The following is a 16884-nucleotide window of genomic DNA, read 5'->3' as shown; positions in this document are numbered from 1 at the left end:
CTCATTCCCTGTCCTCTGCTGAATCCAGCTTGCATTTCTGGAAGTTTCTAGTTAGTATACTGCTGCAAATGTTTTTGAATTATCTTTAGCAAAGTTTTCCTAATATCATTAATAGCATATACTATCAATGATATTGTTCAATAATTTACACATTCTGTTGGATGACCTTTCTTTGGAATGGGTACAAATACGGATCCCTTTGAGTCACTTGCCCAGGAATCTATCTTCCAAATTTATTGGCAGAAACCGATAAGTAAGTTTCTCCTGCATTGCCTCCATTTGTTGAAACATCTCAATGGGTATTTTGTCAATTCCTGGAGCCCTGTTTTTTGCTAATTCGTTTAGTACAACTTAGACTTTTTCCTTCAGTACCATTGGTTCTTGATTTTATGCTACAACCTGAAACAGTTGAACAGTGACCATTTCTTTTTGGTTCAGTGACACTGTATGCCTTTCATCTTCTTTTGATGTTTCCTTCGTGGTTCAATATTTTGACCATAGAATCCTTCAATATTGCAATTCAAAGCTTAATTTTTTCTTCAGTTCTTTCAGCTTGAGAGATGTTGACTGAATTCTTCTTTATTGGTTTTCTAAGTCTTGGTCTTTGAACATTTTATTATAATATTTTACTTTGCCTTCTCAAGCCACCCTTTGGAATCTTCCATTCAGCTCTTTTGTTTCACTTTAGCTACTCTCCATTCAAGAACAAGTTTCAAAGTCTCTTGTGACATCACTTTGGTCTTTTCTTTCCTTCCAGCCTTGTTAATGACCTTTTCCTTTCTTCATGTATGATGTTCTGGATGTCATGCCCCAAGTCGTCTGGTCTTCCATCACTGGTGTTTAATGTGTCAAATCTATTCTTCAGATGGTCTCCAAATTCAAGTGGTATACACTCAAAATCATATTTTGGCTGTCTTGGGCTTGTTTGAATTTCTTAAATTTCAACTTGAGCTTGCATATGAGCAATTGATGATCTGTTCCACAGTCAGCTCCTGGCCTTGTTTTGACTGATATTGAGCTTTTCCATTGCCTCTTTCCACAGATGTAGTCAGTTTGATTTCTGTGTATTCCCTTTGGCAAGATCCACATGTGTAGTGACCATTTATGTTGAAAAAAAGTATTTTCAAAGAATAAGTTATTGGTCTTGCAAAATTCCATCATGTAATCTCCAATGTCATTTTTATCATGAAAGCCATATTTTTCAACTACTAATGATTCTTCTTTGTTTCTGACTTCCCGATTCCTATCACCGGTAATCATCAATACATCTTGATTTCATGTTTGATCTATTTCAGATTGTAGAAGTTAGTAAAATTTTTTTTCAGTTTCCTCAATCTTTTCCTTTGGTGATTGGTGTATAAATATGAATAATAGTAGTATTAACCAGTCTTCGTTGTAGATGTTGGATATTATCCTATCACCAATAGCAGTGTAATTTAGGATAGATATTGAAACATTTTTTTGTGACAATGAATGCCACACCATGCCTCTCTTATTTGTCATTCCTGACATAGTAGAGCATATGATTGTCTGATTCAAAATGCCCAATATTAGTTCATTTCCACTCACTAGTGCCTAGGATATCGATTTTATTATTGCAGTTAGTTTTTGACAACTTCCAATTTTCCTCAATTCATTCTTCTAACATTCCATATTCTGATTATTAATGGATGTTTGCAGCTGTTTCTTCCCATTTTGAGTCATGCCTTGAGGTGATGTTAACCTATGAATTCTGATTCAGTAGGTGGGGGGTAAATTCTGAGTCTCCATTTCTAACAATCTTCTACATCAACCTTTGAAAAGCAAGGAAGTAGGGGATATTTACCATTAGTACCAATACCGACATACTGCATTTGTTTACACGGCCATACCTGGAAAACTTGACCTCCTAATTTGACTTCAGATTCCCTGGTTATGACATTATTGTGAGGATTAAAATACTATAACATATCTACTACAATATCTTGCCTATAAAACCAAAACAAAACCAGTTGTCATAGAGCCAGTTCTAATTCATGACAAAGCCATGTGTGTCAGAGTAGAATTTTGCTACCTAAGGTTTTCAGTGGCTGTTTTTGTTTTGTTTTTGGAAGTGCTGCCTGTTCAGCTTCTGATGTGCTGTCTCTCCAGACTTATTAGCTTAAATCCAGAGCTATCTTTGTGTGCATATGTGTAGTCACATTAAGTCTAGCTATTAGAAGGATTACATACTTGCTGCTGCATGTCTTAAAAATTTTATCTTTGAACTTAAGTTTTCTAAATAAAGTCCAAGGGGAAAATGGCACATGCATGCAAGTAGAGTAGATACACTTGTTGCAATGCCCACACATGTGGGCTTTATCCCTTGGGCAAGACTGGCATTTTGCTTTTACAGTGGGCCCCACAAAGTATGTTGCTGCCCTGGCCCAGATCTGTTCCTCCCATTTCATACTAATTTGTTGCTTCTGGATTAAATGTAGTCATTCACACCTTTAACAATTTGCTATACCCTGGCCTTAATCTTCAGGGTCCCAGTCAGTTAGCGAGTCTGATGAATTCATTACTGTTAGTATTAAAGTAAAAACTAACATATTAATACAAAGCTACATAAAGCATTTTAAATTGTTCTCCTCTAGAGAAGTCCCTATTTCTCAGTATGGATAAATAATCCATTAATACTTATTAGCCTAGGAGTAATAAGGATGTGAGAAGACACACTAGGGTGAATGGTGAAAGAGATTATTTGCAATCAACACATCTTTAGTATCACTTCAAATGCATTTATGCTTCTATAAAATACCTGCCAAAGGGGCAGAGAGGTGCCATCTTCTAACCTCCTCTAACCCCATAAAAGGAAGACAGAATTACCATAAGCAGCCCAAGGCCTAGTCCTGCAAGGCCAGACATGCTACCTTCCTCCACCCCTTTCACCAACCCTGACACCAACTGTTCCTCCTACAGCACCTCTCTGCTGGGTTCAATAATTAGCTGCAGTAGCCACACCGAACTCACAGATTATGGGGTATATTAAGAAATAAACAAGCTACAACTCAAGTTCAGAAATGCACTCAGTCTCTCACAGCCCACCGTCTCAGCTGACAGTCTCTCTTAGTCTCTCTCATCAGTGCATGTCTCATAAGGTCTCTCTCAGCAGTGTGTGTCTCTCATATCTGCCTCTCAGCAACGTGTATCTCTCATGTCTCTCAGGACCACATTTCTCTCAGCAGCATGTCTCTCTCAGCCAGCAGTTAGAGAGACTCCTTCTGCCCCAGAAGGACTCCTTTTGAGTCTGGCAGAGTGACCACTAACCAGTCCCAACCTCAGAATTCTATACACCAGAGAGAGAGGGAACTTCCCAGAAGATTGCTTCATGGTGGTTCAATAGAAATACCCCAGGTGAATAATTTTATTAATTAGGAGCTACTCAGTTGCTCATGGCCAATTCCACCATGGAGTTTATAAAGTTTATGGCTTGAAAAGCCACACTATGTAATTTACTACACCATGATACCAGAGCTGCATAATTTGCTTATTCTTACATTATGGGTTTATACAGATAGTTGTCAGTATTAAATAATTCACAGTTACATAAAACAATAAAATGATTTAATTAAATAATAAACCAAGTGTCTAATGGTAAACCCATGTGTGTAGGAGTATAACTGTGTTCTGTTTCATTTTCAATGGCTTATTTATTTTGGGGGCAGGGGATATAGGTCCTCAGGCCTTTCTTCAGAGCTGCCTCTGAATAGACTCAAACTTCTGGCCTTTAGGTTAACAGTTGTGTGCAATAACCATTTGCCCTACCCAGGGTTTCTGATTAAATCATCTGATATTTTAGACCAAATTCCAATATTATCTGATGCTTTTTATTTGTGAGCACTTTAACTGAATGCAATTCATTTTGTATCTAATTACATCTTCAGGGTCTGTAAGCATTGATCTTGCCTATATAAGAGAAAAGGAGCCCTAGTGGAGCAGTGGTTAAGTGCTAAGCTGCTAACCAAGAGGTTGGTGGTTCTACCTACCAGCTGCTCCATGAGAGAAAAGACCTAGTGAGCTCTTGTAACCATCCTATAAGTTCACTATAAGTCAAAATCTACATGATGGCAGTGCTTTTTTTTTTTTTTTTTTTAATGTTTACGGAAGCAGACTGCCACACTTTCGCCCAAAGAATGCTTGGTGGGCTAAAACAGCTAACCTCCCAGTCAGCAGCAAAGCTCTTAACCACTGAGCCACCAGGGCTCTTCTAGTAAAGATTACAGCCTAGGAAACCCTACAGGACACTTCTGTTCTGGTCTACAGGGTTACTATGAGTCAGAATTGACTGGATCACACACAGCAAAAAACAAACAATATGAGACAATCTATGAGAATTTTTTGTTCTCTTTAAAAGAGAGAGAGCTATTGAACATAAAATATTTGTTCTTTTTTTTTTTAACTGAATTCCAAATTTAACACTTAAAATTTTTGCTAAAGACTGCTAAGTATGCTTCAAAAACAAAGCTAGACAGAAATATCATGGGGTATCACATAAACATTTTTTAAGGACTATTTAAAACATGTGTGCATTGTAATTGTGGTATTTTTATACTAAACATGGAAACAACATTTTATTTAAAAAGCATTGTTTCAGTGTATTCTGAAAATAAGATATATAAGAATTAGTACATAACTCTGATTTTAAATCATTTAAACTGTTCTTGGTAAAATAGCAAGAGAAAGCGTTAAAGTCTTTGTCCATCTCTGCAAGGTTAGAACAATAGAAAAAGAAACAACTTTTTTTTTTTTTTTTTAAAGAGTAAGACTATTATCTCTACCATATTGTGTCTAAGTCTTGGTATTTGCACTCTACAGCTGTAGGTCTTGCTGCATGCCAGGAACCAGCCCTTCCTAGCAATGGCATCAAAACAGGAGATCGATACATGGTGAACGATGTACTCTCCTTTCAGTGTGAGCCCGGGTACACTCTGCAGGTATTTTTCTTTTGCATTTTCGTTAATAAAGCAACTTCAACACAATAATTCTAGGCCAGTGTTTCGGTTCCTTACTGCTGCTCTGACAGGAATATACCACAAATGGAATGTCTTGAAAAAATAGTTTATTCTCTTACAATTTTGGAGGCTTAAATCCAGGACCAAAGTGCCAGGCTCTGGGGACTGGGTCAAAGTCCCTCAACCTTGGCTTCAGCTCTGCCTCCTGCTCCCAGCCCACTGAAGCTGGAGGCTTTTCTTCACTCAGACAGCTGCTGGCTGCTGAAGCTGACAAGACCAAGGTTGACAACTAAAATGGCCCAGGCCCAATGCTACCAAGCCACATGGCAGGCCATTGATTCAAGTCCACTGAAAGTCTCAAGATTGGCAGAACATGGCAGGCTGCTCCAATGACTTGGCTATATGTAGAGTTCAAGTGTGCTATAAGCTAGAGACCGTTCTCAAGTCTGCTGCTTATATACGGGAAGCAGACCACATCTCTAAAACAGCTACTCAGCTGCTGGTGGTAGATTCCACCATGGAGTTGATTGTCAGTCTCATCATGGGAAATAACTACTACCATCTGCCCAGCCACTGAACCAGGCCCAGCCAAGTTGACACACAACCTTAACTACCATAACCAGCTTACTTAAAACATAAGCCCTAGATTTGTACCTTATGAGCTAATGGAAATCACAGTACTCATATTTTCCCAGCATGCATGTAGTCATAATTATCATGGGAAAATAGTTTCTAAATGATACAGCACTATCCCAAAGTTGAACATTTTATTTTCACAGTTATTTCATTTCAAATGGGTGCTTTTCCAACAAACATGCAGTTAAAATTCTAAAAGGTGAAGTATCTACACAGCCTCTTGATGGGTCTTATCTAAGCAATGCAAGTATTGGATCTGCGTTGGAGTCATGTGCTTGTTCTGCTTTGCAAACTGTTCTCATGATTCAATTTAATTAATTCTCATTAAGTACCTAACATGTGCGAGGTAGTATGCTAAGTGATCAAGTAATTTATTTAAATAATTTTTGAGAAATATTAGGTAGAAATTTTCAACATTGCATTTTAAATTATGAACTCATATAAGATTAGTTATAAAATAAAGTATAGCAACAGTAGTCAATTTTTTTGTAATTTATCCTGTGACTTTACCATGGATAAGCTTACTCCCAGAAAAAATTTTTCTACTGTCATTTACATAATTCTCTCTGCCAAAAATAAAACTTGATATTCTAAACGTGTATATTCCAACTTCAGTAGAAATATTTAAGTCTATTTGTATTTTCACTCTTCAGTTAACTCAGGGAAAAGAATATTTTTTGCTGTATGTCTGTTACAATATGAAGCCAATAATTTTTCAAAGGGATTTCTTTTATCCATGTTCTGCAGACTTAATAAATAAATAAATAAATAAATAAACATCCTAAGTAAACAACAGAAAGGCTCTCTGGCTGTGTAGTGCCTAAGGCATTTGACTGCTGCCCAGAAGTCTGGTGGTTCAAACCCACCAGCCAGTCCTCAGAAGAAAGATTGGGCATTCTACTCCCATAGAGGTACTGCCTCAGAAACCCAAGGAGAGGTCACTATGAGTAGAATCTACTTGATGGCAGTGAGTTGTTTTCTTTTTTAAACAATAGAAAAAAGTTGTAAAAATATACCATTGAGATGATACCACTGATTCAATTTCTGCATGTGTGTTGTAGTGAATATCTTATATAATTGAATCAAGTAACAACTGCTAGCAAATTCCGAATACCTTAAGGGTAGCGTAAGGAGTTCTGGTGGAATAGTGGTTAACTCATTCAGCTGCTAACCAAAAGGTCGACTGTTTGAACACAACAGCTGCTCCATGGGAGAAAGATGAGGCGATCTGCTTCCGTAAAGATTTATAGCCTTGGAAACCCTATGAAGCAGTTCTATTCATTCCTATCATGTCTCTATGATTCAGAATCGACTGATGGCAGTGAGTTTGCTTTGGTTTTTGGCTTATTGGAAACCATACTAGGTGTTTTACCTACAAAATTTCATATAATTCCCAATCAGCCATATGACAGCAATACTGTATTATTTGTATTGTGTTGATGAGGAAGTGAAAATTTAGAGAGTATTAGAAGGAAGGTTGGGCATTCCTACTTCCATAGTGATACTGCCTTGGAAACCCAAGGAGGGGTCGCTATGAGTCGGAGCCGACTCGATGGCAAATAACAACAACAACAGAGCAAAAGCGGGAACAGAAGCACCTGTGAGGTAGGCAGGAGCAGATCAAACAACACCACATGTAGGAATTAGCCCAGGTTTTAAGTTTAGATAAAATGTTTTTTAAAATGCCTAGTACACTTCGATAAATGAAAACGGTTACTACTGCTATTATTAAAAATAACAATATACAAAGGCATCTTCATGAAAACAAGCCCAAACATTCATTATATGGATCTCGGCAAGTACTGCAGTAATTGCTTTGTCTGTATAAAATTATGGACAGATCTTTGCAATGTAGAACAGATGTTCCTATAGGAAATATTTTCTGATGGATACTTGGAAAGACCTTCTGCAAGTTCTGCTATCTAAGCAAGTTGCTTGACAAAGCCTAGTAAAGCCATTGCAAGCGTTTTGTTAACACAAAGCTTTCCTATTTCACGTGTTAGAGTTTGAATTATAAGTTTTACTTAGAGGGAAATTTCTGAAAAAAAGCAAAAAAAAAAAAAAAAAGAAACAAGCAAATAATCATATAGTTTGTTTCTTTGGGTTAGGTTTATAAGAGAAAGCAGTGCTTGTCAATAACCAAATCTCAGTATATATCGACTGCTATTTTTAAGTGTTAGTTTTTGCATTGTAATTTATTAAGCCAACTAAATTAATTGCATATTCTGTCTCAACTCTACTCAACTCACTGCCGTGGAGTCGATTCAACTCATAGCTATCCCTCCTTGGGTTTCTGTGATAGTCTATCTCTATGGAAGTAGTTTGCCCAATCTTCCAAGGATATTCTGTCTAACCACTCCTAAATTCCCACTTTTAACACTTGCTCTGCTCATATATGTTCCTGTTTTCTCCTCTTGTTTATGATATTACTTTACAATTTCTGTAAATACTCTTGTATAAGTTATATTTCTACAGCCCTCAGAGAAGAAAGCAGCATTCTTTGGTAAGAACATTTCTTACAATGAATGTTTAATATGCTTTCTAGAGATAAAGGTCAACAAGAGCCCAATCAAGCTATTAGTATTTTTTTTTCAAATGCAAACTAAGCTTTTTTTGTTTTGTTTTGTTTCCTTCATTATAGGCAGGGTCATGCTTTGAGTTCACTAGTGGGTGATTTTCATTCATATGAACAAAAAAGAATTTTAGATTTTTAAAGTTTTGCTAACAAATTAATATATTTGTAAGACAGCATACATACATTACATAACACGAAAACTACCTTTACTGACATGGTTGACAAATGTCTATAAATACATATGCCCAGAAAGATTCATGGATATGTCATGAAGGTACCAGGGCATGCAGCATTAGAAGTAAATCCTGCGTATTTGAATGATTTTCATCTTCTCTAGACATGGTTTACTGTTCTTTTAAAATATGAAAAAAAAAAAAAAAAGAAGAATCCTGCTGGCTCAAAGCTAGCAAATAAATTATTCAGAATCCTGTCTTATTTTTGACCAATTATTAAAATTTTCATCACTAATATGAAATGTTTGTACAAAAATCAATATAGAATATTACTGAGATTTGTAATAAATGTTTCTTGAATTCCTAGTCTTCAACATATACCTTTATGAGTTTTGCACTTTGCTTGTACATATTTTATAAATAAATTTTTTATAACTAAGTTAATGGATCAGAGAACAAGTATATACAGAGGAGCATGAAATTTAGCAGAAAAGACATTGTCCAGAATGTCATCTTTGAAAACAGACACTGTCTTTCTTTGCTGTAGCTACTTTTAAAAATATTTGGAAGTACAAGAAAATTGGTTTTGTGGCATATGAATTAGGTCTGAAACCTTTTAAGCTTAGGGAATGAGTTTGTCATTGATAACTGCATTTGTACAAATTCTTGCTTGATTCATTCCCAATGCTGTTGAGATTATTTAACATGAGTTAAAGGTGTAATTTTTTCAACTGATTATATCCCAGCTGTGGGTGGTAAATGGAAATTCATGAGATAAGAAAGCATGACAGATAAAGCCATAGAGTGACACTGAAAAAATAAAAGTCTATATACAGAGCTAACTTTTTATGACCTTCTTTTTCATTGTAAAAGACATCTTACACAAAACATCTCAGAATTTAACTCTTTGCTTTATTATTATTATTACTTAGAAAGAAACCAAGAATAGATTTAGAAGGTTGAAGGTTGAAAGTTTCATACATTTAAAAGATAAAATAGATCTCAAGTGAAGATTCATGTAATTGCAGTCATGTTAACTTGATAGCTTGTAAGGCTGTCTGATAGTAATATTAATTAAGTCTTCTTCTCTGATGAAGCAGAAACTCACCCAGTTATTTGTGGAACAACAATGTCCTGTGACTTGTGCATGAAGCACAATCACAAAATTTACCTTTTCATAAAGAGATAACATATTGCTGACATTTTACCCTTCTAATCAATACTAGTCCTTAATCATTTTCAGCCTTTCCAACGAAAAGCCATCACATCACAAAAACTTCCTTTGTCCAATTGAATTCATTTTCTTTAAGCATTGGACAATGAGCCTGTCAATAATATAGCCTATTTGAAGCAACATTACAAGATTTTTCTTTTTTTTCCCCAGTGAGAAGAAATACACTGATTATGGACGTTTTTGGTGTTTTGACTCCATTTTTTTCTTTGTTAATAATTGTGAATAGAAATCTATGTCAGTAATTCTGATTTTATTTTACATTTGTAATAAAATGACAAATACTTTTCCAAACATTTAATCATTGAACACTATAATTTCAGTATGTGAGTTTTCTTTCATTTTCTTTTAAACAGGGTCGTTCCCACATTTCTTGTATGCCAGGAACTGTTCGGCGTTGGAATTATCCCTCTCCCCTTTGCATTGGTATGGAAACATCTTCTGTAATTGTGTTGCTGTGCATACATACTATCAATTGCATAATGATTACTTCCTTGTTTTACTATTTTGGGTTTCTAATATACATTTGTTTAAATTTCTGACTTTATAATTTAAAGTAAAGAAATGTTTAAATTTCTTTCAAAACAATTGTTATATAATAATAATAATATAATAGTGTAGTAGAAATATAACAAGAATTTAATATAGATCCTCTCTCATTGGATGAAGTAGCTCAGTTTTTTGGTGAGTATTTTAATATTAGCCTACACAGATTAGATGTAAGATTGTCAGCTCAAGGTGACAAATTAGAATTATATTATTTATATCAGAAGGCCAGTTTACTAATTTATGAGAATGAATGAAAGTAGCTTGTCTGAAAGTCTTAGTAGTTTTCTGTGTAAGGCTTTAACCTCAGCAAATCCAGGTTTTCTTAAGCAAAATTTGGAAACACAAATAACTGATTTGAAATTGAAGTCAGGGTATTTTATACACAAGACACAGAAGCAACCATCAATGAGAATGCTCTCATCAAGCCTGAGGAATCAGTCTGCCTCTTTTGGAGCCACCTACCAATTTTCATATTTAAAGAGGAAGAATTTATGCCTTGAGCATCCAAAACCTTTTAGAGTGTGGTGCCCCCAGAGCTTCCATATTATATGATGGGAATTTTAATGCTTCCTTGAGGTACCAGGTAGTTATCATTTGCTTCTATTACAGGAAATTCATGAAATGTAGAGACTGGCAAGTACTAAGGTATTCTTCTTGGTTCTCTTTGCAACTGTGCATGTTCTACCCTTTCAGTTCAGAACCGATAGCTCAGGTGCCTATTCTACTTTTTATCTTATCTGTGCTTATTGTCACAGCACAATCATTTCCCAACCTCCTTTTACTTTCAGAAGTTTCTGTTATAGGTAATAAGTATTTGGAATAGTACCTATAGCATATTTCTATTTTGAGCTCCAGATCTGGAGTAGTGCTTAAGGCATTTGACTTATAACCATAAGGCTGGCAGTTCAAACCCACAGCAATACACTTCCATAGAGATACTCCCTCAGAAACCCAAGAGGGGGTCACTATGAGTCGAATTGACCTGACAGCAGTGAGTTTGGTTTTCTTGTTTTTTGGAAATCTATAAAAACCAAAATCTAAACCCACTGCCATTCTCATTTCCAACTCATAGCTACCTCCATTGGGTTTCTGACTGGAAATCTGTAGGTGCTCCATAATCCATTATTCTTGAGTTCACTCCAATTTATCCTTACCCCATGTGTCTCAGATTAGAACAGCTCCATGGGGTTTTCTATGTTATAATATTAACAGCAGCAGATAACCAGGTTTTTCCTTTGTGATACTACTAAGTGGATTTGAACACAAACTGGTTGTGTCTCCTAGGTACCCTTATAGGTGCTCCAAAGTCAAATAAATCTCAATATACCCAACCTCCATTACTTATTTTCTTTTTTAAACATGTTCCCTTTCCCAACCCACTGCTTCAGTGACTGCCATTATTATCCATGTTTTTGCATAGACCACAGATCTAGATTTCTCCCTTTACCTCATTTCCCAAATTCAAAGGATTTCTCATACCTGTCAATCCTACCACCCAAATGCTTCCTCAGTTTTTTACCTTAGCTCTACCACCTCATATTTAAGCTCTCATTGCTTCACTCCTAAAATATTGTGTTATTTCTCCACATGATTCCCAAAGTTGTGGGTTGTGAAGTGCCATCAAATTATTTTTGACTCAGGGTGACCCTATGTACAACTGAACCAAACACTACCTGGTCTTGCACCATCCTCATAATCATTGCCATGCCTGAACCCATCAACATGGCTATTGTGTGAGTCCATCTCATTGAAGGTCTCCCCATTTTTTCTGACCTCTGCTTTACCAAACATGCTATCTTTCTCTATGGACTGGTTCCTTCTGACAACATGACCAATTTATGGAAGACAACATCTGGCCATTCTTGTTTCTAAGGATCATAACAGCTGTACTTATTCCAAGAGAGATTTGTTTGTTCTTCCAGCAATCCATGGTACATTCAATGTTCTTCAACCAAACCACAATTCAAATGCATCAGTTCTTTTGAAGTCTTTCTTATTCATTGTCCAACTCTCATATGCATATGAGGCTATTGAAAATATCATGGCTTTGGTCATGCACACCTTAGTCTTCAAAGTAACAACTCTTTTCTTTTGCAGAGGATTTTCCCAATACAGTAGGTCATTTGATTTCTTGACTGTTGTTTCCATTGGTTTTGGTTGTGGATCCAAGTAAAATAAAATCATTGACAACTTCAATCTTTTTACTATTTATTATAATGTTGCTTAATTGTCCAGTTTTGAGGATTTTTGCTTTCTTTATGTTGAGCCTTAATCCATACTTAAGGCTTCAGTCTTTGACTTTCTTCAGTACGTGTTTCAAGACCACTGTATTTTCACCAAGCAAGGTTTTGTCATCTGCATATCGTATGTTGTTAATGAGTCTTCCTCCAATCCTTATGCAGTGTTCTTTATCATATAGTCTAGGTTCTCAGATTATTTGTTCAGCATACAGATTGAATAAGTATACTGAAAGATACACCCTGACACATAACTTTCCTGATTAAAATCATACAGAATAACTACCCCCTTGTTCTTTTCAAATGACTCCCTCTTGGTCTATGTACAGGTTTCTAATGAGTATAATTAATGTTCTGGGATTCCTATTCTTTGCAACGTTATCTAGAATTTATTATGATCCACACAGTCAGACACCTTTGCATCAATAAAACACAGGTAAAACTCTTTCTGATTTTTTTTTTTCTTTCAGCCAAGATCCATCTGACATCAACAATGATATCCCTTATTCTATGTCCTCTTCTGAATCTAACTTGAATTTCTGTTGTTTCACTGATGCAAACTTTTTTTAATTATTTTCAGCAAAATTTTACTTCTGTGTGATATGAGTGATATTATTAGATAATGTTCACATTCTGTTGGATCACTCTATTTTGGAATGGGCACAAATATGGATCACTTCAAGTCAGTTGACCAGGTAGCTGTCTTCTGAATTTCATTGCTTAAACAAGTGAGCCACTCCAGAATTGCATCCGTTTCTTGAAACATCTCAGTGGGTATTCCATTAATTCCTGGAGCTTTGATTTTGGCCAATTCCTTCAATGCAGCTTGGATGACTCTGCACCTTCTGCACATATTAGACTTTCAATAATTTTGAATTAAAATAACTAATAAATGAATAAATATCAGAAAGCAATGGAACATTGTAAAACTATCACAAATGCTTCCTTCATAGTCACCTTCCTCCTTCCAACATTTGGATATTACTGTGGGTCATACTCAGAAGTCCATTATCTCTAAAATGATGGCTTTAGCTATCTCAGTATTTCCAGATGAGCTTTCAGGAGAAACAAATACAAATAATTTTAGACAAATATGAACAAAGGAAAACAATTTTGTAGGCACAATATATACTCAAAAGTGTCTTCTGATCTATCTACATACTGTTTATGATTCATTTTGCCAGGAAATATGATGTCATAGTATGCTGTTTAAGTTCCAACAAGTAAAACAAGATAATTCTCTTTTGTGTTATATGTTCTTCTGACAGCCTGATTTCCCTACATCTCAGATAAGTTGTATGTATTAAATGGTGTTTAGTGATATAAAATGTAACTACCCTAGCTGTAAAATAGGCAGAATTGTACACTGAGGGAAATGAAAACACACCAAACTCGTGAAACAGACAAAACCAAACTATACCTTTTAAGATAGTCCCATCCTGGAAATAGTAAATGTCCATCTTACATGCACCACATTTTTTTATAAGTAAAAAATGTCTCATTTTTTGAAAGTAATTAATTGTTAAAAAAAAGAGACAAGTTTGCACTAAATATGTCACCAAAAAACTTAAAATTATTTTTATGGAGGTTTAAACCCTCAGATTTCATATGGAAAATGATATAAGAAAATAGCAACCATATCTATCTTAGCGAGCTGTCTCCTTCCTTTCAGTCATTCATTTATATGGAACATCAATCCCCTTATTTATTTTTAAATGAAAAACTTTTCATTAAGCATGGGAATTGAAATATTTTAAACTTTGAAATGAAAGCAGTTCCTATAGACGTTATATCAAATAATATGCCATTATTCTCTCAGTATTATAAAGGAAATTGGTTTATTTGGATAGTTAACTTATACTAGGGAAATCTAATCAATTTTATCTTTTATTGAAAATGTTTGAAGAAGTATGAACTTTTTTGATTCCTGTTTCCTCCTAACATTTACAAATGAATACAGAGCTAAAATAATCAGTTTTTCTTCAGGAAACTCACAAACCACAGTAAGTCTCAGAGACTAATTTTGAAAGATTTCACTAATTTTGAAAGATTTTGATAATGTTACTTTTAGAGTAAGCTGAGACATTTTAGGATTAGACAGCAACAGAAAGATCCTATTTTACCTATTCTTACCTCACTGCCATTGAGTGGTCTCAGACTTCTAGCGATCCCTCCTTGGGTTTCCCAGGCAGTATCACTACAGAAGTAGATTGCCCAGTCTTTCTTCCGAGGAGTGGCTGGTGGATTTGAACTGCCAGCCATCTGGTTAGCAGTCAAATGCCTTAGGCACTACACTACCAGAGCTCCTATTTTACTTATTACCACCTGGAAATTTTAAGTCCTAATTTTAAAAAATAATCAGAGTAACGAGTACAATTTATATAACTCATTCTTCTTGTTGTGATTATTGTGTACCATGATTCAATTCCAAATGACCCTATAGGACAGAGGAGAACCGTGTCATAGGATGTCCTAGGCAATAGTCTTTACTGGAACAGATCATCAAGTCTTTCTCCCTTAGAGTGACCGATGTATTTAAATAGTAGACCAAAAGGTTAGCATCCGAGCTGCTTAACTACTGTGATACCAGAGCTCCTTTACATGTTTTACATGCTTCTTACCCAAACCCAAACTTGTCCTCAAGTTAATTCCAAATTATAGTGACCCTATATGAGTCGGGGCCAACTCGACGGCACATAACAACAACAACAACAAATAGGACAGAGTTCAGAAGGAAGATTGGACAATCTACTTCCGTAGAGATGTCACCTCAGAAACCCAAGGAGGGGTCACTAGGAGTCGAATTTCACTTGAAGGAAGTGTGTGTGTGTGTGTGTGTGTGTGTGTGTGTTTGGTAGGACAGAGTAGAAGTGCACCACAGGATTTTCCAGGTTCTAAATCTTTAAAGAAGTAGACTGCCTCAGTTTTCACCCATGGACCAGCTTGTGGGCTCGAAAAAGTAGGTGAGATGAAGTCTGGCCATTCTCACTTCTAAGAACATTCCAGCTGTACTTCCTCCATGACAGATTTGTTCATTCTTCTGGAAGTCCATGGTATATTCAGTATCATTCCCCAACACAGTAATTCAAAGGCATCATCTCTTCTTCAGTCTTCCTTATTCATTGTGCAGCTTTCGCATGCATGTAAGGCAGCTGAAAATACCATGGCTTGGTTTTGGTGCACTGGGGTTGTCATCTTTGCTTTTTGCCATTTTAAGGAGTTCTTTTGCAGCAGATTTCCCCAGTGCAGTAGGGCATCTGATTTCTTGACTGCTATTTCCTTGGGTGTTGACAAATATTTGGTATTTCACATAAAGAAGTCACATTGAAAGGTTATACTCTAAATATCAACAAAGTTGATGTTTTTGTAAACTTTTCTGGAATTCTTGACTTATACTGCACTACTTCATGTTTGGGACATGAAATATGATTCTCTATCTTAAAAAACTATCATATTCACTTGATTTTGTAAGACTTTTAGTTATTTCCTCATACCACATTTATTTTCTAATTTTTTTTCCTACTTTTACAGTAAAAAAACAAAACAACAAAAAAATCCATTACATGTTGAGAGAGATCTCTGAAAGAAGTCTTCCAAGCATGTTTAGCATAGTGGCTAAAGCACTTGACTGCTAACCAGAAGGCTGGCTGTTCAAACCCACCAGCCACACCTCAGAAGGGAGATGGGGCAATCTACTTTCCTAGTGACACTGCCTCAGAAACCCAAGGACAGGTCGCTATGAGTTGGTCCAACTCAACGGCACATAACAACAACAACATAATAATGGCATTATTAGAATATGAATAAAATATTTTATTGTGAGTACTTGAAAAAACTTACAACTTACTTGGATTATTATTTTGAAATATGTGAAACTCTCATTTTAGTAGGCCACAGATGGTGAAATATTTGAATTACATATGTTTCAACCTATATTATTTATCATGTTAATAGCAAATATTAAAAATAATTTGTTAGCAAATATTGGATATCAGTCACAATTCCTTACAGTAAGAACTTACATACAATAAAAAATTAAATGTCAGCTGCCAAGTTAAGCACAGAATTATGAATTTATATTCACACTCATCACCTGGTAAATCCAGGTGATGAGAATTAGCTAATTTGTAAAATTATAAAGCAATCAGAAAGTAAAGTATATTAGGTAAAATTTGAGTTCTAGAATCATGCAGATTTTGAATAATATTCTGGTTGTGCTGCTTACTAAGTCATATAGACTTACATAGATTTCTTAATATCTTTGCAAAGTGGGATGATAACACCAAGCCATTTAGAGTTGTTATGAAAATTAAATGAAATGATGTATTCATCTCAGCATAACACAGTTAAAAACTGATAGTGACTTACGCTACTCAATAAATGTTGTTGTTATGTTGTTATGTGCTGTGTAGTCGGACCCAACTCATAGCGACCCCTCCTTGGGTTGCTGAGGCAGTATCACTACAGAAGTAGATTGCCCAACCTTCCTTCCGAGGAGTGGCTGGTGGGT

General features: G+C 35.6%; 1 protein-coding gene across 1 annotated transcript in view; it reads left to right on the top strand.

Annotated features, from left to right (window-relative positions):
• Positions 1 to 16884, top strand: part of CSMD1 (CUB and Sushi multiple domains 1) — a 972765-nt gene that overhangs the window by 632581 nt on the left and 323300 nt on the right. Inside the window, exons 29-30 of the mRNA XM_007944438.2 lie at positions 4837 to 4955; positions 9945 to 10014. Of these exons, the coding sequence (XP_007942629.2) occupies positions 4837 to 4955; positions 9945 to 10014 (189 nt within the window). The remainder of the gene's footprint in view (positions 1 to 4836; positions 4956 to 9944; positions 10015 to 16884) is intronic.

This window comes from Orycteropus afer, unplaced genomic scaffold (genome assembly GCF_000298275.1).
Source record: "Orycteropus afer afer isolate SDZICR_OR568_19922 unplaced genomic scaffold, OryAfe1.0 scaffold00125, whole genome shotgun sequence".
In the NCBI taxonomy this organism is placed as follows: domain Eukaryota; kingdom Metazoa; phylum Chordata; class Mammalia; order Tubulidentata; family Orycteropodidae; genus Orycteropus; species Orycteropus afer.
The sequence above is the reverse complement of the archived record's forward strand: the minus strand, read 5'-3'. Positions and strand labels throughout refer to the sequence as shown.